At 42.5% G+C, this 26,468-nt stretch overlaps 1 protein-coding gene across 2 annotated transcripts in view; it reads right to left on the reverse strand.

The window, feature by feature from the left end:
- Positions 1-4,787: 4,787 nt before the first annotated feature.
- Positions 4,788-26,468, reverse strand: part of nphs1 (NPHS1 adhesion molecule, nephrin) — a 38,930-nt gene continuing 17,249 nt past the window's right edge. For both annotated transcript variants that reach the window (XM_086312130.1, XM_086312129.1), the window contains 23 exons: positions 24,981-25,102; positions 24,605-24,776; positions 23,114-23,271; positions 21,874-22,015; positions 16,984-17,108; positions 16,714-16,882; positions 16,403-16,532; positions 16,040-16,212; positions 15,190-15,330; positions 14,502-14,642; positions 12,734-12,855; positions 12,006-12,165; positions 11,740-11,896; positions 11,313-11,464; positions 8,635-8,746; positions 8,358-8,539; positions 8,200-8,250; positions 7,821-7,943; positions 7,258-7,309; positions 6,684-6,816; positions 5,681-5,759; positions 5,382-5,530; positions 4,788-5,258 (listed from right to left, as the gene is read on the reverse strand). In XM_086312130.1, the coding sequence (XP_086168256.1) occupies positions 5,169-5,258; positions 5,382-5,530; positions 5,681-5,759; positions 6,684-6,816; positions 7,258-7,309; positions 7,821-7,943; positions 8,200-8,250; positions 8,358-8,539; positions 8,635-8,746; positions 11,313-11,464; positions 11,740-11,896; positions 12,006-12,165; positions 12,734-12,855; positions 14,502-14,642; positions 15,190-15,330; positions 16,040-16,212; positions 16,403-16,532; positions 16,714-16,882; positions 16,984-17,108; positions 21,874-22,015; positions 23,114-23,271; positions 24,605-24,776; positions 24,981-25,102 (3,035 nt within the window). In that variant the 3' untranslated portion in view covers positions 4,788-5,168. The remainder of the gene's footprint in view (positions 5,259-5,381; positions 5,531-5,680; positions 5,760-6,683; positions 6,817-7,257; positions 7,310-7,820; positions 7,944-8,199; positions 8,251-8,357; positions 8,540-8,634; positions 8,747-11,312; positions 11,465-11,739; positions 11,897-12,005; positions 12,166-12,733; positions 12,856-14,501; positions 14,643-15,189; positions 15,331-16,039; positions 16,213-16,402; positions 16,533-16,713; positions 16,883-16,983; positions 17,109-21,873; positions 22,016-23,113; positions 23,272-24,604; positions 24,777-24,980; positions 25,103-26,468) is intronic.

Raw genomic sequence — 26,468 nt, forward strand, 5'->3', positions numbered from 1 at the left:
TTTAAAGCATATAGAAAAGCTGCCCTGTGTACAGTTTCTTTATGTTTTGTAAGAGTTATTTATACATAGCAGTTTAAAGACTTATTACCGCACTGATTATAATCAACGTTCATACTCATACCCCAGAACATATCACTACAGAAAGCCGCTTCCTTCATATTTATTGTGATGTACTGAAGTTTTAAGGAATTGGAATTGCCAGACTCTTGAATTACTGCTTTTTGTCTGTCGTGCTTTATTGCTTCAAGGCTGAAGAAATGAAGGTTGTGATTGTGACCTAAGAGCTTTACCAAACTGAGAAGCACAAACCTACACTGTTACAGCAGACAAAGCCTGCAATTCAAGAAGACTTGCAGAGGAGAGTCTTTGTGCAGAGTGCTGGTGATGCATTTTGAACAGCTTTTCACATTTTTATGTGAAATGTTTTTTTTTTGTTTGTTTGTTTTAAGAAGTGTTAATATTTACACTAATCAACCACTGACAGGTGAATCATTACAGTGCTCTTGAAACTGATGTGAGCAAGGAAAATGGGCCAACTTGATGGCTAGATGAGTCAGAGCTCCTCCAAAACTGGGGTGCTCCCAGGATGCAGCAGTTAGGCTCACTGATGATGGATTAATGGCTGGCAGATCAGAAGAGCCTAATTGCAGAAAACCTGAATGCCATTTAAGAATACAAAATGCACTGCAGCATGGTGAATATAGGGCTGGGCAGAGATGATGTAAAATGCTCAAGAATATTCAAGTGAGTGTTACAACTGGACCCTGGAACAACAGAAGATGACACAGTCTGGTTATCCGCTTTTTCGTTGCTTAAACCTTACATACAGCTGACATTTTCACACCTTCGAAGTATGACTCAAACCAAGAACTCCCTCACAATTGTCTTTTGAGGTTTCTAACCTGATGACATGCACACATTGCTCAAGATTTGTCCGCCATACTAAACACGCTCAAATGGAAAACATGTGTATTTCATAACTACGTCACTCCTTCCTGACTCTTGCTGGGTGAAACTGATTGCTGCATCAAAAACGTAGTAATTCGTAATGGCTTTGGTTGCTAGTGGATTTTCACAGTTATAGTTGCTCATGTTTGTTCACAAACACTAACCAAGCAGTAGTCTGTGCTTTGGAACCAGTGGTAGAAAGCCTTGCATGCGGGACTTTCCCACACTCACTGAAATGGCAGCACAGATACTATCTATAAGCTTATGACCCCACCCCCTCCCTAATCCCATCCCCACCCAACCCTCCTTTTGATATACATTTTCATACGAGTTAGTTTAATCTCAATTAGATTAGATTAAATCTCACTTAGTAGAGTAAATTGACCTCCGTAAGACTCCTGCTCTTTTTGTGCACCACACATCATCGCTCCTGTGCTGTTTTACTCTTTCAAGATTCTCCCATGATCCTTCAAAAACCAGCAGGTGCCTGTGTCTGTGGGAACCTGGGCAGGTGTGGTAGGAACACAGACAGCTCTCGTGACAATGTCAAGTTCCCCCTTGAACTCTGTCACCACTGTCCCAGAAAAAATTACACACAGGCATGTAAGGGAGATACAGCTTCTCTATTTTGTAATTCCCTAAAAGCACCAATTTCATTTTATTTGATTTGACCCACACTGGTGGATCTGAAACCCTCAAATTTGACTCTGTGCAGCCTCAGACTTTAATAGCACCCAAAGAAAATGTTTTAAATATTTTCATCTTTGTGTGTTTGTGTGTCAAATTTCATGATAAAAGAATGACATTTAGGACATTTTTGTTGCTGTCAAATGTCAAAACTGTTCAAATTTGACCAGAAGAGTGTTGAAGGGTTAACTTGGGAATAAATGGAAGCCGAGTACATGATGAGAATTCACTGGTCATTTAAACCTTCTGTCTACTACTAAGAAGCCATCATAGAGGCACAGACTCAAAATAAATACATAAATAAATAAAAAAAAAATCCAGGAAGCATGTCACGTGGTATCAGCCACTGAGAAAGCAACAAATTCTGTTTAATGCATTGGACTTGATTTTCCCACAGGTAATCCATCTGTATCTGATCTAAAGAGCAAATAAACACCTTGAAGTGCCTGTCAGGCATTCAGGGACAGTTTGTAAAACTGGCAAGCCCTGTTATTCTGCTGAAAGAGTGTGATGGACCGAGTTGAAAAGCAGGAGGAGCCCAGGAATTATTAGAAAAATATAGTTTCCATTTATTTAACCCCCAAAAATTATATTTACAAGACTAATAAATGTTGAGCTCATAAAAGAGGTCAAAGAAACAAAACTGAACTCAGGCAAAGACTGCAAACTTAACAAACCAAATGACTGCCCAAATATACACAATTGACCTAAAACATGAAATGACATACAAGGGTATATATATAATGGCTGATCAGACCATTGTGACACATGAGGGGGTAACAAACAAAACACAATCATAAATCACAAACGATGCAGTACAATCTAGTTTGTTAATAAACTAAACACTAAAGAAGAAAATCAAAAAACCCCATTAAACCCTAAACTCAAATATTTAATTAAATACAAATACTTTGTTTTTAAAGTTAAAAACACACACATTCCCCCTTCAGCAGGAAGTGGTGGTGTGGTCCAATTATCTTCCTTTGTATTTAATGGTTTCAAACCCTGGCTACCATCTTTTGTCCAGCAACTCCCAGGGATGATGGCAGGTAAGAAATAAAAAGACAAAAGTTAGTCAGAAAGCAAAGAAATTAAGTAGTATGAATACATAAGTAAACTAAATGTGCGCGCTTACAAATAGAACAAATGTATCCAAACCAATCAATAAAGTTATTGGCAACTAAAATGTATTACTATGTTCAAATGAAGAATGAAAATACAAAAGTTACCGACTTTAGAGTGTGGCCACAGGTTTGGCCATCACAAAGAGGCTACTGGGGAAGTAGCCTTGAAGAGGTTTACTGTATTCATTTGCTAAAGTCTACAATGAGACAATATTTTTTGTTTAAACATGACAACATAGCAGGCTCTGGCAAATGGATACTGTATTCTGGGATTTCAGGATGTGAAAATGTAAAATAGTATAAAGTTCCTAAAACCTTTCATATCAGACTCTGACACTGAAATAATAATAATGCTTATCATTGTCTTTATTTATCCCAGAAGACTGCCACACAAAAAAGATTGAATAATAAAAACACCCAACTGAACTAGTTCTACCGTACTGTATATACATTACAGGTAGCAGGCTTTTGGTTCCCACCTTGTCAACATTAACAATTCATTGTCTTTCTACCTGCTAATATTATTCCATTATCTAATATTCTGTTTAGTTAGTTGTAGTCTATCATTCACATGTTGGGGCAAATTACATCCTTCTTCCCAACAACAGGAGAGCAGGGCCACAAAGCGAGTCATGATAGCTGCCAGTGAAATCATGTTCTAATTTGTTAAACCTGTGGTTGCTTTGATTTGATTTCTTGATTTGATTTCTGAATAATGAGAGCATTGACAGAGTTTTCAGAAATTACAGTTAAATTTTTGAGTTTGCTCCCAGCTGGCAGCACAACTAAGTAAAGCAATAAAGAGGATTTATTAAATCTTACCTTTTCCCCCTCCCCAAACACTTACCTGAGAGTGGTAAGGAAGATGTTAAACCAAACCAATGAGGTAATTAGTCGCTTAATTCTGCCCCCCCCCCCTTTCTTTTGACTTAATTGTGCTCTCATACAGCCTGCCTTTTCGAGCTCTCTTGAGAATCCTCTGAAAACAACACATCACAAATGTTCACGAGGCCAATGAGGAAAAATAGAAGCTGACATACAATATTGAGCCGTCAAGCCTTCATTTTAGCAGATTACTGTTCCTGCCTGAGCTAAAACGATACATTATGAACAGGCTTTGGCACAAAACTGCAGTCAGACAGGAAGTGAACAACTGTTCAGTAATGAGACAAACAGTTCATGATGGAGAATAGCATGCGTGACTGAGGAATCATAGTAAAACATTTAGTTTTATCTCCTGGCACACACGTCCCGCTGAGGAGACAGAAATATGTGGGTTTGACAAAATTTTGGATTGTACCAGCCTCATTGCATGGGCTGTGGAGTGAAAGCCTTCGGCGAACTGCTTTTCTCTGAACTAGAGAAGAATTTTGGAGCAGTGGCCACAGCAGCGGCTTAGCTTAACCCTGTCTTCTGCTCTCTCTATCGCTCCCTGACTGCCCACTCGCCGCGACTCTGCAAGACAAATTCCCTGCATGGTTTCTCCTTCTCTCGCTCTCTCTGATGCTGCGAGCCGAACTTCAATCCCAGAGAAAACAGGATTAGAGCCTGGCCCTAGATATGGCTTTACCTCCCGAAGACATAACTGTGCTAAATACCCCTCACTACAATCCCATTGTAGGGATTCCCACAGACTAACTGTGAGATCTGAAACTCTTTGTAGGAGACAAAGGAGGGATGGCACACTGTTCTCATCTGGATACATGTTGGAAAATGTCGATGTAGGATGGGTCAAAAGGATGATGTCTGCCAGGGTGGCACCGTCAGTCTGTACTGCTTCTGCCCCAGCGCACAGCCGTGTCAGTCCATTTTTATGTCTCACTGACTCATGTCTACCTGCAGGCCAAAGCGATGGATGGGAGGGAGGGGAGCGTGAGTAGTGACCAGCACTTGGCTCCAAGAAGCAGGGCAAAGGTGAAAGGGGCAAGAGTGGAAGAGGAGAATAGACTATGATTTCAGGGAAGGAAAAAAACAAGCTCAAAAAGGAGATGAAGAATTTTATTAATAGAAAAAGCTTGTACAATAGCATCGGTTTGACATCCTTGATTGCATGTGGGTCTTGAGGCTCTTGTACTTTCCCCCCCTCAACCTATTCATTCCCTTTCTTCCAGCTTCCTTTAAGCTTGTTCAGCTTTTTGTAACAGTCAGTACATTAGGTCAAACCAATCTTTTGAGGAAAATTTCAAATGATCAGAATATACAAAAAAAAAAGTCAAAACACTTGAAAATTGAAATTTTGCATTATGTCACATCTCGGTTTTTGCCTTTTCATTCAAGGTGATTGGTGAGATACAATTCAAAGAGAATGATGATAACAGAAAAACACAGTGGTGAATATCTGTTTTACAATACTCTATTGAATGGATACGGTCGACTCACAAGCCGTACCGTATAGAATTTGTTCGACTACTAAACTAACTCTCCTCGTAGCTCAAAGGGAAGATCAGAATCTCTCTGCGGTTGGTGAACAGCCATGAACTGCCTCGTTCTCTCAGCACCCTGCAGAGACACGTTAGATGTATGTTAGGTGACACGTGTATTGTGTTTTTTACGGTTTTATCGCAAGTAAATAATGTTCAAATCAAAGATATTTTATAACAGGGTGTGTGTTTATTTACACACCCGAGGGCGGGTTGGCAATCTCCATTCGTTCCTTTGTTGACTCAGTTTGTGTTCAAACACAACTGAAGGGGGAGGACGAGAGGGAGCCGCTGTGTCCTGGTACATACCCACATCTTCATACAAATGGTCGACGGGGCGACGGATGACATCTTGTAGAACGCATGGCGAAAACACAATCGGGAAATACTGTAAATGTGCTGCATTAGAACAAGGTCAGATATAGACTCTAAATGTAGCATGATATTTAGGCTGTGAGGTGTTTACTGGCCTGACTGCTCTGAGCCACGTTTGCGTCTTACCAAGTCCACGTGTTTCCTCAGGGGGGGGGCTGAGATGTGGCGTGTAGACACCGGTGGGATAATAATAATGGGAACATTCCTGCAGAATATGAGACAGAAGCGATAGCATCAGCTCATCAGCCATGACCTTCGATAACTTCCCTTTAATAGCAATTCCAGATGTTTCTCATCAATGGAGGGATGGAGGCTACCGTGAATTTTTTAAAGAAATGATTCAACCTATTTATTTGTTCTTGTTTCTTTTATTTGTTCTTGTTTCTAATGTCTCTGTAAAGCACTTTGAATCACCTTGTTGTTGAATTGTGCTATACAAATAAACTTGCCTTGCCTTGCCTATTTCTGTCGCCACTTTTGTCTAGAAATAACCTCGCAACACATTTTGAAGATTCCCATCATGGATTCCTGCCTGTTTAGGAAAACATGGGAAGTGAAGACAAAGGGTATGTAATCCCTGTTATCAAATGGAGAAGTCATTGGCATCCACACACTAACAGAAACAGTTTTTTATCTTAAAAATGTTGCAAACAGGCTGAAAATCTGGCCCAATCACACCAAACCTTCTATTCAAAACTAGTTATCATTATATGTTAAATATGTTTATAGGCAAATCAGTGTAAGGTGTTTGCAGATCCATCCTGTTCTGACAGCAGTGTTATGTTTTCTTTTTACTACACTAAACTGTTTTCTCCAAGGTTCAAATCCCCGTTGGCCTCTTTAAAGTACAAAATGATAATTTCTCCAAGATCGATATGTATTTTGAATGCTAATTGTGATGTATCGATCTCTGTTCCATCTCTCTGCACTGCTAAAGGTTTCATTAGCTTATCTATCAATTTCCCATGTTATGGCTGAATTCTCCGCTTCCTCTCCTGCCAGTATTCCTCACCCTGTGCATAACCTCTTTCCTTCCTTCATCTGTTTACGCAACCTTTTTTGTGTCTTCGCATGTTTTTCAATTGCCCTTTTCACTTTCTGCTCTTTGCCTCCTCTCTCGGGTTCCCACCTCCGCATAGCTCTCGTACACGTTGCTGTCCGCTTCTGATCCAGAGTCAACGAGCAGCGTGCGCTGGGCTGCCGCGTTGATCATCTCTCTGCTCTCGTACTTGTTGGAGTTTCCCGCAGTTGATTGACTTGACCTGCACGGTGGAATCACACTTTGTCATCTGCCAGCCCACGATTTATTTCCCCGCAACTTGTAGTAATTAGTCCCCAGTGTGAATTCAGAGTTACAAAGCATTCACCACGCACAGCAGCTTGTTTCCTGCATACATTAACTTCTTAATAACAATACATTATGTGGCATGTGTATCCATTTGTTGCAGGGTTGCGGTGCGGGTTTATTGACACTAATATCAGAATCAGAATCAGAATCCTTTATTGATCCCTGGGGGAAATTATTTTTTGTTACAGTGCTCCATTTATAAACGGGATATTGAGAGACTTGTTGTTTTTGCCTGCCTGGCTGTTTTCTGGGGAGTTTTTTTGTCCACGGATGAGCGGGTGGATGAGGGCTCAGACTTACTTGAGTGGATTTGGTTGGTATTTTTATTACTTCTTATGACAGGGCCTGAACCTACCCCTCATCTTCTTTCTTCTTTCCATCCAACACACTGTCCCTGCTGCCCGCTGCTGGGGATACAAAAGAGAAGCCAAGATAATCAGAGAAATGTAAAAGACGAGAGTGAGAGTGAATGAATGACGAGTAGGCTGTAAAGAAAAAGAAAAAAAACTATGTGAAAACCAAAAGGCAGGTGAGAAAAAAAAATCTTGAAGGAGAGACCTTGACAGTTAGAGTGAAGAAGAAATGGGAAGAGACAATAAAAGCGATAGAGGACGGACATAATGATAGCAAATGAAATAACAGATATATATGAAACACAGGGGTGACAGCTTTGAAGGATTAATGTGGCGCGGAGGGTGGAGGCCTATGTAGTGAGGAAGAGGAGAAGAGACAGGGTTGACAAATAGAAAAAAAAAGGCACATAAAGAGATGAGGCGAGAGCGAGAGGCTAAGCTGACAGTTGTATCGTGGCTCAGTGATATTGCTGTGGAGGTATGTGAGGAATCAGAACAACGCGATGACAGAGCGCCGTGGAAGAAACATTTTAACATCCACTGATGGGAATATAATTATGTTTACCTGTCTGACCTTGCCTCTTTTTCCACCTTAGTCCAAAGAAGCAACCAATCAAATTAAACACCAGCAGGCCTCCTAATACTGCTGTCAACACCACAGTCAAATAGACTGGCAGTCCACTTCCACCTAGTTTGCAAAACATTAGAAATATTATCTCTGTGCAGAGGAAGTAATATGGAAATTTGCAAAGATAAAAACTGACTGAGACAGGCCCGACCACTCACTCAATTGTCTTTATTGATTAGCAAAAACTAGCAGAGGGGAAAAAGTATGGGTGGGTGCCATGACAACCACACTTTTACAGCAAACATTAAAAGCATTGGAGGTGCATATATTAACATGATTTAGCCAAATGAAGGTAGCTGCTGTGTAAAAGACTTACCCTGTGAGGCTGGGTCTATATCTGATGGGTCCTCATCTGAATCTGGCCTCTCTACAGACAAAATAAAATAGGACCGCAAATGCACATTTGTTAATTAGATCTCAGACTATCAGGTGCTTGTGCTGTTCAACCCTAAAGTGGGGTTACTCCAAACTGACCCTTAGTGGTGATGGTCAGTACTGCATTGTTGTCAGCATATTCGCTCTCTCCTATTGCATTAAGGGCATTGACAGAGAAGTTGTAAGTGGTGACAGGCTGCAGACCAGTAACAGTAAAGGTTGTCTCACTGGGAGGGAAGACATCCACATACAGGAAACTGACAGACTGATCCCAACAGTACCTGTCAACCAAAACAGTTAGTCAAGTACAATTCTTTGAGACTCCGAAAAAAAACCCCACCCTTGTTCATCTGACATCGTTTCTTGGCTCTTTCACCTGATGCGGAATCTCTGTTGCAAACCACCATTGAAGCCGGGTATCCATTCAAGAGTGACAGAGTCATGGCCAACACTGACTTGGCGAAACGATGAAGGGGGATCTGGGTGATCTGAGGGTAAAAGAAAAAGCAGAAAAATGAAAAAAGAAGAAAAACAAAGAAAGAAGGAAGAAGAAGCAAGCGTACGCTCAATTTTTGTGAGAGAGCTGAACACCGTCACTCAACAGGGGGCTGTTTGAAAAGGCTTTAGGTGCTAAGAAACTGAGATGTGTGCCATTATATAGTCGAGTGATTCCATTCGCAGGCATGAAGAGCTACTGTGGATTAGACTGGTGCCGCCTTCTTTTTAATGGAGCTGTTAAAAACAGACAAAATGATAAACATGAGTTCAGAGCTGATGTTTTTTTTTTATTTTTTTTATTTCATTTCCATTATTTATTTATTTTTTGACAAAAGGAAAATAGAAAGAAAAATCACTTAGGGGTACTCTCACTTTCCCCATTTGTCATATAGCTGTGTTAGGAACAAAATCATTTTGTCTGATATACTGCACCCATACTGTGTATAACTGTTTACCTCAGAACAAAATGCTCGCTTTATTTTTTTGCAGTTTAATTTCATGCTGTGCCCTCATGACACATCACTCCAGGTATATTAGTCTGGAATGTTTAATCAAGAAAACTGGGAACAACCAATGACGGTAAACAGGCCAGAAGAGAGATGATCATTGTGGTTAAAATTTGTCGGAAAGCTTTAAAAGCTTGTTTATTTTTTCCAACAGTTTATTCTTTGTCAAAGTTTAGCGAAAAGGCTTAAAAAACCCTCATATTTCCCGACAGCAGCAGTTTTGCATCACTCCTCATTTGCTCTTGCTTGCCCTTTGTTGTATAAGCGATGAGTAAACATGGGATTTAGCTTTAGCTGGTCTTTCTCAGCATAAACTAGCTGATTTATCCATTTTATCCAAAAATGTTCTGCAGTGAAGGATGAAGCCTCTTGATTATTATCAGTATTGTGAACAAAGGTCAGTGTAAGCAATCCAGGTCTTCAGTCTGACACGGGGCATAACTTCAGTCAGGGTAGTAAAGCAAAAGTGGATTATTTGGCATTTGGAGCGTAGAAAAAAGAAAAAAAAAAGAAAAAAAAGGAGGTTGGTTTTTTGGGGGGCAGAGGGAGAGATAGTGGAGGGGAAAAGGAGGAGAGATAGTAGCGTAGCAACATAAGAAGGATGCTCTGCTCGTCTATGGCTCCGGGCTTCAGCCCAGTTTGCAAAGTAAATAATTCCCGCTATCAGCTTTGCTCATAAGATTCCAGGGCAGAGAGGTCAGCCTTATTTGGATCTCGTCTCCTTCAAATCCAAAAAGCACCATGCTACAAGAGGAAAAAAGCTCTCCTCCTCTCAGGCTCTACAATGATAAGGAAGCATATAAAATGTATTATCACTGCGTCAGATAAATTATGAATATTCACAGCTGTAAAAAAAAAAAAAAAGAAAAGAAAGTGACTGGGGAAAAAACAATATTGGATTGTATTTTATGGTTTTTATAGTAAACATTAAATGTGTCCAACTGTGGCTGTGGGCTTTTGCTCAAAGCTGGACTGTGTTGATAATAGTGGTAGTGCACAGATACACTGGTAGCTTGAAGGTAGAAACCTCTAAGCATGCTGGCAGACTCAAGCATATCACTGCAGCATTATCTGAGGAAGAAGTAAAGTAGTGCTATGGGCTAAATGATAAGGTAGAGATAAAGCAGTGGAATAAGTTTACTTAAAGTGCTGCTTCTCAGGAGCAACAACTCTCTTCACTTTACAGAAGTCTAGATGTCTAGTGCCTCCCCCAGACTATTGTAATTTTGCTGAAAACGGCTGATAGACTTTGGACAAGGCAGCACTCAGACTCAGTCATTGTGATACGCTGCCAAATTAGAAATAAAGGAAAAAAAATAGCCCTCCACTACCAAGTATAATGAATAATCATGAATAATGATTATTCATGATAATAACAATAAACCATGAATAATCCCTACATGTTGAGCCATAACCACTGAGTTTGATCATTTACCATCAGCTACTCTAAGTCAGATCTGAAGGGACCACAATCACCAAGAACACCATTGGTAACACAGTTATTATGCTTATTACGACCCAGAGAACAGCATCCCTACAGTCAACCACAGAGGCTGAAACCTTTGCTTTAGTGCTGTTTTTCCCCTAAGGATCCAGGATGACTTCATCGCATTGAGGTTCCTGTGGAGTGAAGATGGAAAGAAAATCTGTGGAGGGAACTGAAACTTTGAGTTGCCAAGCAGCAGCCAAGAGACCTAAAGGACTAAGAGATTTTCTGTAAAGAAGACCGGCCCCAAATCCCTCCTGAGGTGTGTTCAAACCTGGTGATCATCTACAAGAAACATATCATTGCAGTGCTTGGCAGTAAGGGTTTCTCCACCAAGTACCTAGCCATGTTTTGCTCGGGGATCAAATACGTATCTCAGTGGCATACAAATCAATTTCTAACTTTTTATGTAATGTATGTTTTTTTCTGGATTTCTCTCCATTAAAATCAAACTACAATAAAAATTACATACTGTTAATTTCTTTGAAAGATTCAGTCCTATAACTCTCTACAGAGATAGGCTTACACACACACACACAGGAAACAAAAATAGCGATTCAGTACTTGTGCTGATGAGCTGGATGTCTAGCTTGTCTTCCCCAAGCGAGTTGCGTGCAGTGCAGCTAAAGACAGCGTAGTCCAAAACTGCGCTCACGTTTACCACTCGAACTGTGCTGGTGTGAAAGGAGCCTTCCCTCATTATCATCTCCTCATACCTGTAGCATGAACGTACGCACACAAACACAACCAGAGAAACACAATAGAGAAAGACAAATCCTTAGCATACAGACACACATTTTGCATTTTGTTACTCAGCTTGACACCAAAAAGTGTTGAACAGGTAAAAAATATCAAAAGCACTAAATCTGGATTTAGCAATGACATATTAAAAAATTGCAAAATAGTGTAGCATATAATATTTGACTTGAAGTTATTTTTATTATACAAATTTAGCACAAGCATAAACAATTAACATATTCAATTCTCCAACCTGGGATTTTCAAAATCCATGAGTACACCACTTTTTTCCCAAGAGAAGTCGACACGAGGAACGCCCTCTGCCTGGCACACAATTTCAGCTGTGCTAGTGCCATCCCCTCTGCTTGCTACCTTTCTCCATTGGGGACCTTTACGAAGCTCTGGTTTAACTATATATGACAAGATGGGCATAGAATATTATTCTTGCAGATACCACACAGCGAGGAAATGGAAATGTTTTATCGCCTTCTCACAGTGAAAACCGAATACAAAACTCACATTGCACAACCAACCGTATATGTGCACTGGCAGGGGGTTCTATGCCATTATTGGCTAGGCACTCATAACTACCAGCATGAGCCCGAGTCACATTATAGATGGTCAGAAGGCCTGATTCGTCTTCCTGGGTTTCCTCGCCCATCTCCACCTCCTCCTCTCCCTGTCAAAGATAGAGTGAGGCAGGATAAGAAGACGACAGCCGCTATCCCTCAGCACACATCTGCCTCCCCTACCTGTCTAGATGGATGAGAGCTAGACAGGTAGATTGTGAGGAAGAGCTGAGCTGGAAACCATCAGGGCCTGGGGTCTGGATGGGAAGGGCACTCAATGGAACAAGCTCTGAGAACAGAGAAGAATAATGCCAAAGGCTAGAGAGCCACAGGAAAAGAGAGAAGGAGGGGCCATGCAGGTTGAAAGTGACACGCACACACGACTGCCAGGGGGTGGGTTAAGACTGGTCGGCATCGGTAGATACAGAGACCACGCCACATTGACGAATGTGCCCTTTAGTCACGCAGCAGTAATGAAAGCTATTTTTCTGGATTTGGGCTGAGCGTGGAGCAGGAAGAGGTGGGGTGGAAGGATAGTTAGAGCCAGTGAAATATGGTGCATCTGGGCATTTGCAAAGGCCAGTAAAAAAAATGGCAAGAAAGGAAGCCAGATAAAAGGAAGGTCATTTAGGGGATGACTGCTTCTGTGTACGTTTTTTTTATATATGTGGCTCTCACCAGCCATTTCCAAGAGAACATGCCAGCTATAATCGGGTTCGCATCTGCCACACATATCAGATCTGCTGTTTCCCCCAGGTTCACGAACACCGGCTCTTTCTCTGCTTTGACACTTGGAGCATCTGAGGGTAAGAAAAAAGGAATAAGGTTACGGCAGGAGCAATGTCAACCAGGGACAAATCATTTGGCAAACCATTAAACAGGCTTGCTGCATTGCTGTAATTACTCTTACACCAGTTTGCCTTTGCAAATATTCATAAACCCATTATAATTGGCCACTGTGCTTTGGATACAATGTCATTAACTTCTTTAGGTGATAACCAAGACCAAGAATTGAAAACACAGGGGTCGCAGAGGAGACCAAGCAAAGTCTCAACTCCACTACTTAACTATCAGGCTTGAGTTCATTCTCTGTATGGTCATTAGTCAAAAAAATAAAACAAGAGAAAAGCATCAGAAAGGAAAAAAAAAATCCAAAAATACTAATGAAGCGCACTTACTTAAAACAAGCTCTGTCAACAAGGCAGAAACAGGTAAAGGTCATACACACAAAACAACAATAAAAACTCATTGGAAAGCTGACAGTGAGACAATAAAGAGCATAAAGGCAGTCTGGCTAACATATAAATAGGGAAGTGATTAGCTAAAGGGAAAAGGGGACACAACAAAAATAAAAATAAATCAAATATGGACATGAGTTAAGCAAATGGAATAACTAAATAAGCAAAACAAGAAAGAGAAAGGAAGAAACACAGTAAGAGCATCTGTTCTTCTTATAGATGTGTCTGTAACAGACATCTGGTCATGTGACCTATGAAGGTGTGATAGTGATGAAACAAACAAGAGGAGTAGGGTAACCTGGTGACCCTCCAGTTTGCCATTTTTATACATATACAATCATTCTACATATACGCTATATCTTCTTCCTCACTGCATGACTACACCTCTTTTCTTTGTTCGCCTCTGCCTCACAAGCTTTTCATACATCCCATGGGTGCCTTGTACTTGCAACAATAAAGCCATTAGTGCCTACTTGTCTAAACCTATGTTCACTCTCGAGGAACAGTGATGGGAAACGCTAGCAAGACACAGACCTCTGGGTTTGTGGAATCCACCCATGTTGGTCTCCTAACCAAGAACGACACCAATAAGTGGCTTACACCGCCACACATAAAAGCTACCACAATTCTCCATACATAATGAATATCTACAACTGTCAAGCCCAGTCAGATCAAGATGGCAGAATCCATTAGGCATGTACCATGGGCTTTAGTGAATCAGGCAGACCTACATTTTCCACATTCCTATTATTAAATCATCAGTATCGGGGCAGAGGGCCTAGAGCTTGAGGCTGGGCCTGGGGCAGCAGTGGTGGTGGATGGCCTTGCATGGAGGTCTAATGAATGAGGTACGTTTGGCGGGGAGGAACTAGAAGTCAGAGTTGTTGTCAGCATGTGTGGATGCACACTGTCAAGTTCAAAAGCAGTCATACTGTTCCGATTCAAATTCAATTTACAAAACAGGCAAGAGAAATTCTGCTCGTTCTCTATTTAAAGAAGGAAACCTATTCAATAAAGAGTTACCATCTCAATCATTGTTTAAAAATCTCCTTTGCCATTGTAGTTGGCTTCTTGGGGCACTTTCATTAACTTCTATAAAATGTTTGCTCCCTTTCAAAAGGTATAGGAGCAACAGAACAACATCAGAAAGTGTGTGCAAATCTAAAGATTCACACGAGCTCGTCCATTTCCTGTGTGCAGGGTCTTACACTGAACGTCCAGCGTGATGGAGATTTCGTTTGCGCCTTCATCGTTTTCACACTTGACGGTGTAAACTCCGGCATCGTTCCTTGACACATTCCTGATCTCCAGTGAGTGGTCATCTAACCAGTGATAGCGGTAATCTTCCTCTACCAAAACACACACAGACACACGCACACACAGACGTAAAAAGCAATGGTAAATTAAGTATTCATTACATGCTCATCAACTGAATGTCCTCTGGCCACTGGTCTCTAAGTGACGTCTAATTCTGCATTATTGATTGGTCTGGCCGGATTCTCACATCAAGCCAACAATAGACTGTGAGAGAGAGACACCTTCTTTTCCACAGCGCTTAAAATGTAATAGGTGGATTTCTGCATTTAAAATAGTCATTTTATAGTGCTGTTGTATAATGGAGCTAACAGAAAAAGAGAGTGGGTGCAGCAGGGCCCTGGTGACACTGGCCAGGAGGAGAAGCCAGGTTTAGAACTGTTGTGTTGTATTCAGGGAGACAGCAATCCTCATTTAGACTGCATACATTAGAGCAGTAATGAGAATCACATTTGGCAGGGTCCCATGCTGGCTAACCTGCCATGTTTTATTCAGACCCTGAATGGCAGAGCTGAGTGCTTACTTGCTGGCTCAGCTCAACTAGGACCTGGTTTATAGAGCCATCACACAACCCTAGATCACCTTTGACCAGCTTCTCCCTGCGGTGCAGCCAAATGCAGGAGACCTCCTCTGGGTTAGCTGAGACCAGCAGTGGGATGACTGCCATGTCATCCTCAAGCACCTGCACCTCTGTTGGTTGGTCTGGGCTGAATTCTGGTGGGTCTGACAGACAAGCAGCACAAAAAAATAAAATAAAATAAAATACAGCTACAGTGAATTGGATTCATACTAAGCAAATAGATCAGTGGCAAGGATATAAAGTCAGTGCCACAGAACCACCAAGAGTGAGCACAAAGACACACAAAACATGTTGGACGTGAAAGCACGAAGAGACACTAATGAGAGTCAAACAAGTAGAAAGTCGACATCCCACCAATAATTCCAGATCTTACTAACTTCACACACTTAGAGGACGGGGGAGTAAGGCAGCACAGGAGGAAGAGGGACAGGCATTAAAACAACGAGTGACAGTACTGTTGTCCAACGGCAGCTCTGCACAAACACACAGTGACATTCCTTCATGCTTCATACACAGCACCAAGCTTTGAAACAGTGGCTGGCTGCTGCCTGTGAAATGGCATCAAAGACAAACATGGCCATGCAGCAAAGCAAATGCACAATTAGGACACATTGCCACAGAGCTCAACAGACCCACAACTCACAACAAAGGTTTCCGGTAAACAAAAAAAATTATATTGAACACACATTCTGCAAAGTCACATCAGCAAACTACTTTTTGATCCACGTCATTAATGATCATCATTGTGCATCATTTAAGAATGATGCAACCCAAATCTCTCAGTCAATGACAGGAAAGAATGAGAAAAAAAGAGAGAGAGAGACGTGAGCAAACAATTCACCTTCTACTTACAAAGCACATTGAGCTTATAGTACGTGTTGGTCCCCTCTGCCAAAACATGGCTGTAGGCCTGGCAGATGACCTTCTGGTTGTGATGCTGTGAAGTCAGATTCAGAGACAGAGAACTGTGCACTGAAATGCCACCAAACTCAGCATCCCTGGGTTCCTCCTCGACTCCCTGCAACCTACGACACAATTGCCAACCAGTAAATCCAATTAATAAAGGACTTCAAGTGCACCAAACAGTTATCATTTCTCCTCATTTAATAGGATAAACATCAATCATTCAGACTCATTCTGATAGTGAATTGGGGATCTGATTTTACATAAGAGCTTTTTCTGTTATGTCCCCTTTAGCCTACTGACTAGGCAAACCTTAATGGGCCCAAGATCCAGGAGATGTTTGCCATCGGACTGCTGCTTCCAGCCTGGCACTCCAGGATTAGCGCCTCACCCTGACGAAGTACCTCTTGTTGGGCTGTGATCTTCATACTTACTGGTGTAACTGGAGAACCACAGAGTAAACACGAAAATTCAATTTTGACTCATTGATTATTTCAAGATGAAGGATATAAAATGCAGCAAATCAAATCTGCTGTGAAATTCATTTATCTAATATAATGCTTTTCTCTCAGCTAAGTTAGACTGGGAGAAAGTTCAAGTCTTAAAGCTCCAGTCTTACTCACAGTGAACCCTGAGCTTGGTGTATGCAGAGATGGTTTTCTTTGCTTTATTCGTGGCGTCACAGCGGTAGCTGGCCATGTTGTCACTTGCTGTCAGGACCACGACCAGTTCTCGAGCTACACCCATATCAAACGAGGTCTGCTGCAGTGCACCAGTCACTGCCGTTCCATCCTAAATCACAAAGAAAGATTGTAGATCTCTGTGTTTAGGCTCGACAAACACCACGACACAAATATACAGTCAGGCATGCTCTTACGGCAGTGCATTCTCACCTTGAACCAAGCCAAAGTTGCTTTCGGATTTCCCCCAGTGGCGAAACAGACCATATGGACCGTGCTTCCAGAACGTAAGGGGACATCTTCAGGTGGAGCATTGATCCAGACTTTTTGAGGGGGGTCTGTTGATTGTAATTTTTTATGATCAGTTCCTTTGGGGTTTTTTTTTTTTAAATATGTTAAGTAGACCTGTTTTCCATCTTGTATTAAGGGACTGGTCTCTTTAAAAGAGCTGAAGTTGATATCAATTATACAAATATCAGTTCAAAAATTTCTGCAAAAGACTTTTCCTGGAACTGTGGGGGGGACAGGGTGGCAGTAAACCTCCTGAAATATCATCGGTCCCCACTGGTGCTTTTCTCCAAACTCTGTTATCTAATCAATTGGCAGAAATTGGCTGTTTGTTTTCCCCCTCCTGGGAAAAACAAACAGTTGTCCTCAAATCATTGCAAACACAATAATATAACATTAAATTATACAAGAAAATGCAACGAAAAGACTTTTGCTAATTATAGACACTCAAAAGATTGTGTCCCTCCTTCATTTCCCTCATTGTGGATTGGTCCACTGCCCATCCCTGAAAACCCCAGACACATTAGGCTTCCATATTAGGCTTCCATATTAGTGTCTGCAGAGCAATCTCTTTAAGTGTGTCAGTGGTGGCTGGCCTCCAGTAAGTAGGTACTTTGCAATGGTTAATTTAATACCAAGGATGTGTTGGCTGTTTTTTCAACTGAAAATAAAAAAAAAGACACATTTAATGTATAACTGTAACTACTCTACTTTTTCTTGGGTTTATTACCTTGTGCAGACTGTATATAAAAGATCCATGCTGTCACCCATTGTTCATGGAAGTCCTGTTTTAAAACCTTAGTTTGAGAATTTTGTCTCAAACTAGACATCACAAAGGAGAAACTGGGGACACGGCATGGTTGCAGCGTGTCAATCACAATGTAGCCCCACTCAAAAGCATACTGTATACCACCTTATCCTATATTTTACTTATCTTATAAACATAATGTCAATAAGACTTGGAATGAAAAATTGAGACCATAAATTTATTATAATAATGTTTTTACTGATATAATAGGTGAGCATCAGGATGTTCCATATAAGTTTATTTAACATCTGACTTCTTTTTGCAATTAAACCTGTAAACGATGTCAGTTTTTTCTATCTATAGGATCCATTGGCATATTGTTACCAATAATATACCAATAAGGTATGGCTTTGGAAGCTTACTTGCAATTTAAATATCTCTTTAAATATTTTGCTGTTTAATTTGTTACATATGCTTGATGAGTATTTATGAAACTTCATTAAGTCAAGATGTGGATTTTCATATTAACCTCTAATATATCTTTATATGTTTATGATTAACTTACCCAGTGTAATTAGACCCTAATCACATTCGTGTTTTCTTGCTGCATGTAAAATGGGTGGCATGATTTATCTTATAATGAATTTTGTTGACTTGTATTATTTGGAAATGAAGGAATACTTAATTTATTTTTTTCAAAAATTAATTAACAACTACATATAAAATATTAAGAAGTAAGTATGTTTTTTTTCAGGCTTGATAGCATTTTGGTCTTTGACACATCAACAGAAAAACATTAGGGATCCGCTTCTTTGAAAAAAAAAAAAAAAGACTCATCATATATTTGATTTTGGTTCTGTTAATGAGAGGTTCTTTCTCACATTTGTTAATAACCTGCATCTGTGTGTCCATTTGTATACTAACTAGGTCAGCTAAAGCAGCACAGACAAGAAAAAAACCCTTCTGATTATATTTTCAGTGCAACAAAACATCAAGTAAGCGGAGAGACACCACACCTAGTGCTCCGATTACCACTGGGACCACCGTCACCTTCACCCTCCACATCTTCTCGAGCTCTTCTTTGAGCCCTTGGTATTTCTCGATCTTCTCGTGTTCCTTCTTCCTGATGTTGCTGTCATTCAGAACCGCTACATCGATCACTACGGCCGTCTTCTGATGTTTGTCTACCACCACTATGTCCGGTTGGTTAGCCACCACCATTTTGTCCGTCTGTATCTGGAAGTCCCACAGGATCCTAGCTCGGTCATTCTCCAATACCCTTGGGGGCGTCTCCCATTTTGACCTCGGGACTTCCAGGTTATACTCGGCACAGATGTTCCTGTACACTATGCCGGCCACTTGGTTATGGCGTTCCATGTATGTCCTGCCTGCTAGCATCTTGCACCCTGCTGTTATGTGCTGGATTGTCTCTGGAGCATCTTTACACAGCCTGCACCTGGGGTCCTGCCTGGTGTGATAGACCCCAGCCTCTATGGATCTTGTGCTTAGTGCTTGTTCCTGTGCTGCCATGATTAGTGCTTCCGTGCTGTCTTTCAGTCCAGCTTTGTCCAGCCACTGGTAGGATTTCTGGATATCAGCCACCTCCTCTATCTGCCGGTGGTACATACCGTGCAGGGGTCTGTCCTTCCATGATGGTTCCTCGCCTTCCTCTATTTTCTTGGGTTTCTGCTGCCTGAGGTATTCATTGAGCACGCTGTCAGTTGGGGCCATCTTTGTGATGTATTCGTGGATGTTCCTTGTCTCATCCTGGACTGTGGCCTCACAGCCTCACCCCTGGACTTGGGGTGAAACCCTCCATGCATGGTAAGGAGCTTTCTTGTCTTTATGTCAGTGGCTTCTATCTCCTCCTTTGGCCAGCCTATTACCCCAGCCGGGTACCTGATCACGGGCAGGGCGTAGGTGTTGATAGCCCGGATCTTGTTCTTACCGTTCAGCTAACTCCTCAGGACTTGCCTGACCCTCTGCAGGTACTTGGTGGTTGCAGCTTTCCTAGCGGCCTCTTCATGGTTCCCATTCGCCTGCGGGATCCCCAGGTACTTGTAACTGTCCTCTATGTCTGCAATGTTGCCTTCTGGTAGTTTGATCCCCTCCGTTCTGACTACCTTCCCTCTCTTTGTTACCATCCAACTACACTTCTCCAGCCCGAACGACATTCCGATGTCATTGCTGTATATCCTGGTGGTGTGGATCAGTGAATCAATGTCTCGTTCACTCTTGGCATACAGCTTGATGTCATCCATGTACAGGAGGTGGCTGACAACTGCTCCATTCCGTAGTCGGTATGCTTAGCCAGTCTTGTCAATTATCTCACTGAGGGGGTTAAGGCCTATGCAGAACAGCAGTGGGGACAGAGCATCTCCTTGGTAGATCCCGCACTTGATGGTGACTTGCGCTATGGGCTTGGAGTTGGCCTCTAGTGTTGTCCGCCACATCCCCATTGAGTTCCTGATGAAGGTTCTCAGGGTCCCATTGATCTCGTACAATTCTAGGCATTCCAGGATCCAGGTGTGGGGCATTGAGTCATAGGCCTTCTTGTAATCAATCCAGGCAGTGCACAGGTTGGTCAGTCTGGTCCTGCAGTCTCGGCTGACTGCTTGGTCTGCCAGTAGCAAGTGTTTTGTGCCTCTGGTATTCTTGCCCATCCCTTTCTGTGCCCCGCTTATGTATTGACCCATGTGCCTGTTCATCTTAGCCGCTATGATGCCTGACAGGCGCTTCCATGTGGTGCTGAGGCAGGTTATTGGTCGGTAGTTGGAGGGGACCGGTCTCTTCTGGGGGTCCTTGAGGATCAGGACTGTCCGGCCTTCGGTTAGCCATTCTGGGTGTCTCTCGTTAACTAGCAGCTGGTTCATTTGTGCTGCCAGGCGCTCGTGGAGTGCAGTCAGCTTCTTCAGCCAGTAGGCGTGAACCATGTCAGGACCTGGTGCTGTCCAACTCTTCATACTGGAGACCCTTTCTTGGATATCTGCCACTGTGATGGTTACTGGAGGTCGCTGTGGTCTGCCCTCAGATCCACTAGCCACTGAGTATTGCCGCTATGGGTTGCCGTTATGGGTTGCGTCCTTCTCCCGTATGCTCTTCCAGTATTGTTCTGCCTCCAGCCTTGGTGGTGCTGTTCTCATATTGTTCCCCTGCCACTGAAAAGTACACCTTGGCTGGTTCTGTGGAGAACAGCTGGTTTATTCTCTTGCCTTCTATCTCTCTGGTGTACCTCCTCAAGCGGCTGGCCAAGGCTGTGAGTCATTGCTTGGCAGTTTCCAAGGCCTCAGGTATGGACAGCTTCCTGTACTTCTTAGGCACCTTCCTCATCGCGCCTTTCTGCAACTCCGATAGTTGGCTAACCTCCCTCTGTGCTACCTTGATCTTAGCCTCTAGCCTCCTTCTCCATGGAGGGTACTGCCCCTTGTGGCTGTTCAACTTGTAGCCAAGCATCTCACTGATCACTGCTGCCGTATTGTAGATCAACTTGTTAGTCGGTAATCGTGGCTGTAGGTATCGTCCGTAGTGCTGCATTAACATCATCTAGCAGACCTTCTGAGGTCTTGGCCTGTCTTGGCCTTCTTGGCCTGTCGATACCTGTCAGCTGTCAGCCAGTCCCACAGGCTAACCAAGCCCGATAGGACTCCTTCTTCAGCCTGGTGGCTCCCTTCACCTCTGGTGTCCACCATTTGGTTCGGGGATTACCACCACTGCAGGCACCAACCACCTTGCGGCTGCAATGGAGATGCTGAACATGGTCCATTCGGACTCAATGTCCCCAGTCTCCCTCGGAATGCTGTTGAAGCTCTGCCGGAGGTGTGCGTTGAAGATTTCGCAGACTGGGGCCTCTGCTAGCTGTTCCCAGCACACCCTCACTACACGTTTAGGTGCACAATGCTATTGTGAAAATTGTTTTGTTTACTGGACTGTACAGTTTCATTAACCCTTCAGAACAATGCTGGAATCAAAGTTTTATTCTCCATGAAGTTTTCTTGTGGCAATTATGTACACTAATATCAAAGGAATTCAAGAAACCACGCTTACTTAGAAAACTTAAAGTCACTTACAGTAGACACTGAGTTCATCGCTCTGGGTTTTGGAGAAATGTGTTCCCTTGTTAAAAGCCTCACAGGTGAGCTTCATCCCGTGCTCCTCCCTGGAGACCCGGTGGGTCATGTTGGACATGATTGTCATCCCACCGTTGTCTCCCTGCAGACACAAAGAACATCTGACAGTTTTGGGGGACAGACAGTCTTGGTCTGGCATCCTTACTTAGTTGTATGTGTGTATGTGTGTGTGTGTGTGGGGGGGGGGGGGGTCTGTGAGAAAAACAACCCTCGCTGGTTTGTCTTGGCGAATACAGATGGCAAATTAGCCACTGTAATAACTGATGTTGTGCATGGTCTGTGATAAATAAGTATATTCATCTGACTCTCCGGCTTTGCACACTGTTATAAATTGAGGCAAGTGTCATTTTGCACCTGCCTGATAGTGGTCATGCCTTTGCAGCACATCTGGTTATTAAAGCTATTATTGTGGTAATTACTGTAAAAGCCACAGTCAGAAAGACTAACAAAGACACTGGACAGGAGCGTCAGTCTTCATTCGCCTCACACTGTGTCGCATGCATTAAAGCTCGCATACGGCACAGTGAGTGCCTTGTGTAAGATCAAATGAAAATGCTGCTACCAGATGAATAAAGAGCTTGTTTAATAATACTCATCATCTGTGTCAGCTTTTATTCACTTTGATCTTATTAGCATACACAAAAGAGGAGAAGAGCAGCAGAATACTCTTTTTGGAATCGGATGATTCATTTGCAAAGCTGCAGCAGGCCTATCCAGAGACAGCTCATGGTCATACTGTTTTCTTTCATCTATAACGGTTCACATGAGGTCACATTGCATTATTGAGGATTCTTTTAATGCAATAGGAGGCATTTTTATAGTTTTTTGTTGATACCCTGAAGGCAAGCTTGACTGAAAGGAAATGTTTTTGTACATTAGCTTCCATGCCTTTTGCCTATCTATTCATAAAAAAAAAAAAAAAAAATTAAAAAAAAAAAAAAAAAAAAAATATATATATATATATATATATATATATATATATATATATATATATATATATATATATATATATATATATATATATATATATATATATATATATATATATATACACACACACACACACACACACACACAACCTTTTTCAGTATTCTGTGTAAATCGACCAGGATGTTAACTAGTCATAGGACTGCATGGATGAATTTCAGCGTTGTGCAAATTGCGTCCCGTGTAGTCCCACCTCCTCCATAGCAACAGAAGTGTTGTTGAGCTCCTTGTAGCCCAGCCACCAGCGGATGTCGACGGGGGGATTGCTGGAGGTGGTGTAGCAGCTGAGATTCAACTCTTTCCCCTCAATTGCTGTTAACGAACCCGACAGCGTCAGCTCAGCAGGCTCAACTGATGTACACGCACACATGCATGGGAAAACATACAAAGACAAGTCAGTGAAAATATCATCCTGTGAATAGTACATTCAACAGCTACATATTCTGATCACAGAGCCAGCGCAACTATTTTTGGATGTGAAACACAGAGCTGTATCAAGGGTGAGAGGGAAAAAAATCACTTTGAGTGGCAACTTGTTTTCTCTGGGGGTTTTCATTGTGGTTTCTAAAGTCTGCTTCGTTTTAACCAGAGGGGTAGACAGGGTACAATAGCTGCAGGCAAAGTGATGCAGTCGTATAAAGCCTTCCGGGGAATACAAAGCCTTGGGACCAAGCTGGCAGGCTTCTAGTAGGAGGGGTCATGCATGTAAATCTTTTGTGTTTTTATGTCTGTTCCACATGTGACACTGTGTGGAATGCATCTGCCTAATCCACACACACACACACACACACACACACACACACACACACACACACACACACACACACACACACACACACACACACACACACACACACACACACACACACACACACACACAGCTGAAATTCTTGCAGGTGCTGTATGGTGAAGGAGGCATATTCATATTTCACCAGTGAGTCTTGCTCCGTGCCCTCCAGCTTCTGCCAGCGCCTAGAGCATTGTCAGGCAGTCAGCGGTTCATTTTCACCATCTCTGAATGGATGACTGGGAGGCATGGCACCACAGCCTGCTGGGGGTTTTGGTAAATGGAGGCGCGCTGGTGCAATTTAAACCACATTTACATAGCACGAGAAAGCGGAAGGGCTGCTCCTAATCATATTTACATAAAATCGGCGCATCAATCAGACAGCATTTAAAGCTCTCCACATTGTGTGGCTCTGTAGTGAAAATCAGGCTATTGTTAGACTCAATGCACCAAGGCTGATAAATATTAATTTCGTATTTGTTCTATTGTTGCTGAAACAAACATTTTATATTCAGAGAGAAAAGTATAATCTCTTAACTATGGGCGTTACTGTTTCAAAGTGTCGCCGTTAGTGCCTCAGGACTGCGCGTTGAAGCAATTCAGCTAAATTTATGTAACAGCTACGAAAGAGCATACAGTGGTACTAATCTGGAGGCAATTGGAATTATGGGCTGCAGCCATAGAAACCATTAGTTTCATTAATGATATTAACTTTACAATATTTACTGGGACAGCAAAAAGATTGGGCTTGGAGGAAAGATGTATTATACTCCTCTGCAATGCGTCCATATTATTAATAACCTGCAATCACTCAGTCCTGTCTGGGCTTTGTTTTTTACCAGAGTGTGCATGTGTGTTCCAGCACTGCGCAGTGTATTAAAAGTTATTTTCACTCACAGAGAACTGTTATTTTGCGGCTGACAGAAAGAGGAGATCGGGACACCAGATTGGAGCTTTCACAGCACAGCTCTGCCTGGTTGTCAGCGGGGGTGATCTTCAGTTTGAGTATGCTGCTGGACTTCTGAGCAACAACGTCCTCCTCCCAAGTCATAGACAGAACTTCTCCGTTCTGACAGACGGATGAACACATGAAACTCAAAAAGGCAACAGAATGTTTGAGTAGTTGCAAGCTCCCATATGGCGCAGGCAGCGAAGAACAGAAGCTACAAAGAATGGGATACTTATGCTGCGAGTTTTTTAACAGGAATGGCTCATTTTGCCAGCGTGACAGTGTGTTACAAAGCTTCCTTAACAGATGGCGCAGGAGATTTACCTTGGTCCAGTGGAGAGTGGCAAGGGGGTTTCCACCATATGACACACACTCCAACACAAGCGTTCTCTCTGCTTTGACTTCGTTCCTCTCCAGACCCAGAATAACTGGAGGCTGAGGTGCGACTGTCAAGAAAGGGGGATGGGGGTGGGGGGTGACAAGAAGAAATGGCACAGAGGATGAGCACGAGAAAAAGAGGAAGAGGTGAGAGAAGAAAAGAGGTGTAGTAACTCAGAGAAACAGAACCATGGTGTGGCCAATAGGACAGTATTAAAAAAAAAAGAAAAAGAGAAGAAAAAAAAAAAAGAAACTGCAGTGCGATGAGGAGACTCTTGGCAATTGAACAGGAAGCATCCCTATTTGTTGAGACGGGGCCAATAAATTGGTCATTCAGCATGACTGTGGGATAAGAGGTCCGGATCTGATGAAAGCATTAAGTATTAAGGGAGCAGTGAGCTGGATCCAGTCCATAAAGCAAAATAACAGATGTTCAAACAGTAATAAGGCAACGTGAAATATGAATAAATTACAGCCTCCTCGAATAAAATATATGCAGTAAAATAAATTAGAAGAGGATGGGCCTTTGTTATTGCTGCAATCAGTTTCAGAGAGCAGACTGCAGACCCTGGGCCAGCATGACAAATTGCCACCTTGCTAACAATCTAGCTGGCTGAAAATGGCCACCGCGCTGGCTTTGATGGGCTAGCATACTGAGTAAGACTGCGGCGGTGGTCCCAAGTTCTGCAACACTAGCACTTTAGCAGAGAGCCCATACTGCTTAATGCAGAGAAGAGAGACAGGGAGGAAGGGAGGAGCACTCGCAGTTACTGGTGAATGATAAAACAGCAACTATTGTGTCTCGTGTGTTTCAGTTTTCAGTTTTATTTGTCATATGCAAGTTAGCACAGGGTCAACATCGCAATGAAATGTATTTGACGAGCAGAAGGAAAGCATAGGGACAGCATTAAGGTGTGTAGTCAGCCTGTGGATAATACCGCAGCTGAGCAGGAGGGAACACTCACTGCTGAAAGTATCAGCAGCCCTCCTCCACTTTAATCAACAGCATGATTTAGTCCCGGGACAAGCAGGTGGGTACACTCTAAGGCAGGGCTGCCCAATCCCAGTCCTCGAGAGCTACTATCCTGCAGCTTTTAGATGCATCCCTACTCCAACACAGCTGAATCAAATGGTTTGATTACCTCTTCAGCATGCCATCGTGTTTGGCAAAGGCCTGATAACAAGCCATTCATTTGATTCGGGTGTGTGGGAACAGGGATGCATCTAAAAGCTGCAGGACGGTAGCTCTCGAGGACCGGGATTGGGCACCCCTGCTCTAAGGCCTCAACAATCCATTACTTCAGCTGATCAACAGGGTAGAAAACACCAAACCCACACTGTAGTAAACAACAGCGGCAGTAGAGCACTGGTTGTTTATTCAGCAACAACAGCTTTCATTGTTTCTTTGCCAAACGCAATGGCAAAGACATCCCG

The sequence above is a fragment of the Aulonocara sp. 'chitande type north' Nkhata Bay genome, linkage group LG11, assembly GCF_057382095.1.
Source record: "Aulonocara sp. 'chitande type north' Nkhata Bay isolate Kocher_YH1m ecotype deep benthic linkage group LG11, A_spYH_male_GT1.1, whole genome shotgun sequence".
NCBI lineage: Eukaryota > Metazoa > Chordata > Actinopteri > Cichliformes > Cichlidae > Aulonocara > Aulonocara sp. 'chitande type north' Nkhata Bay.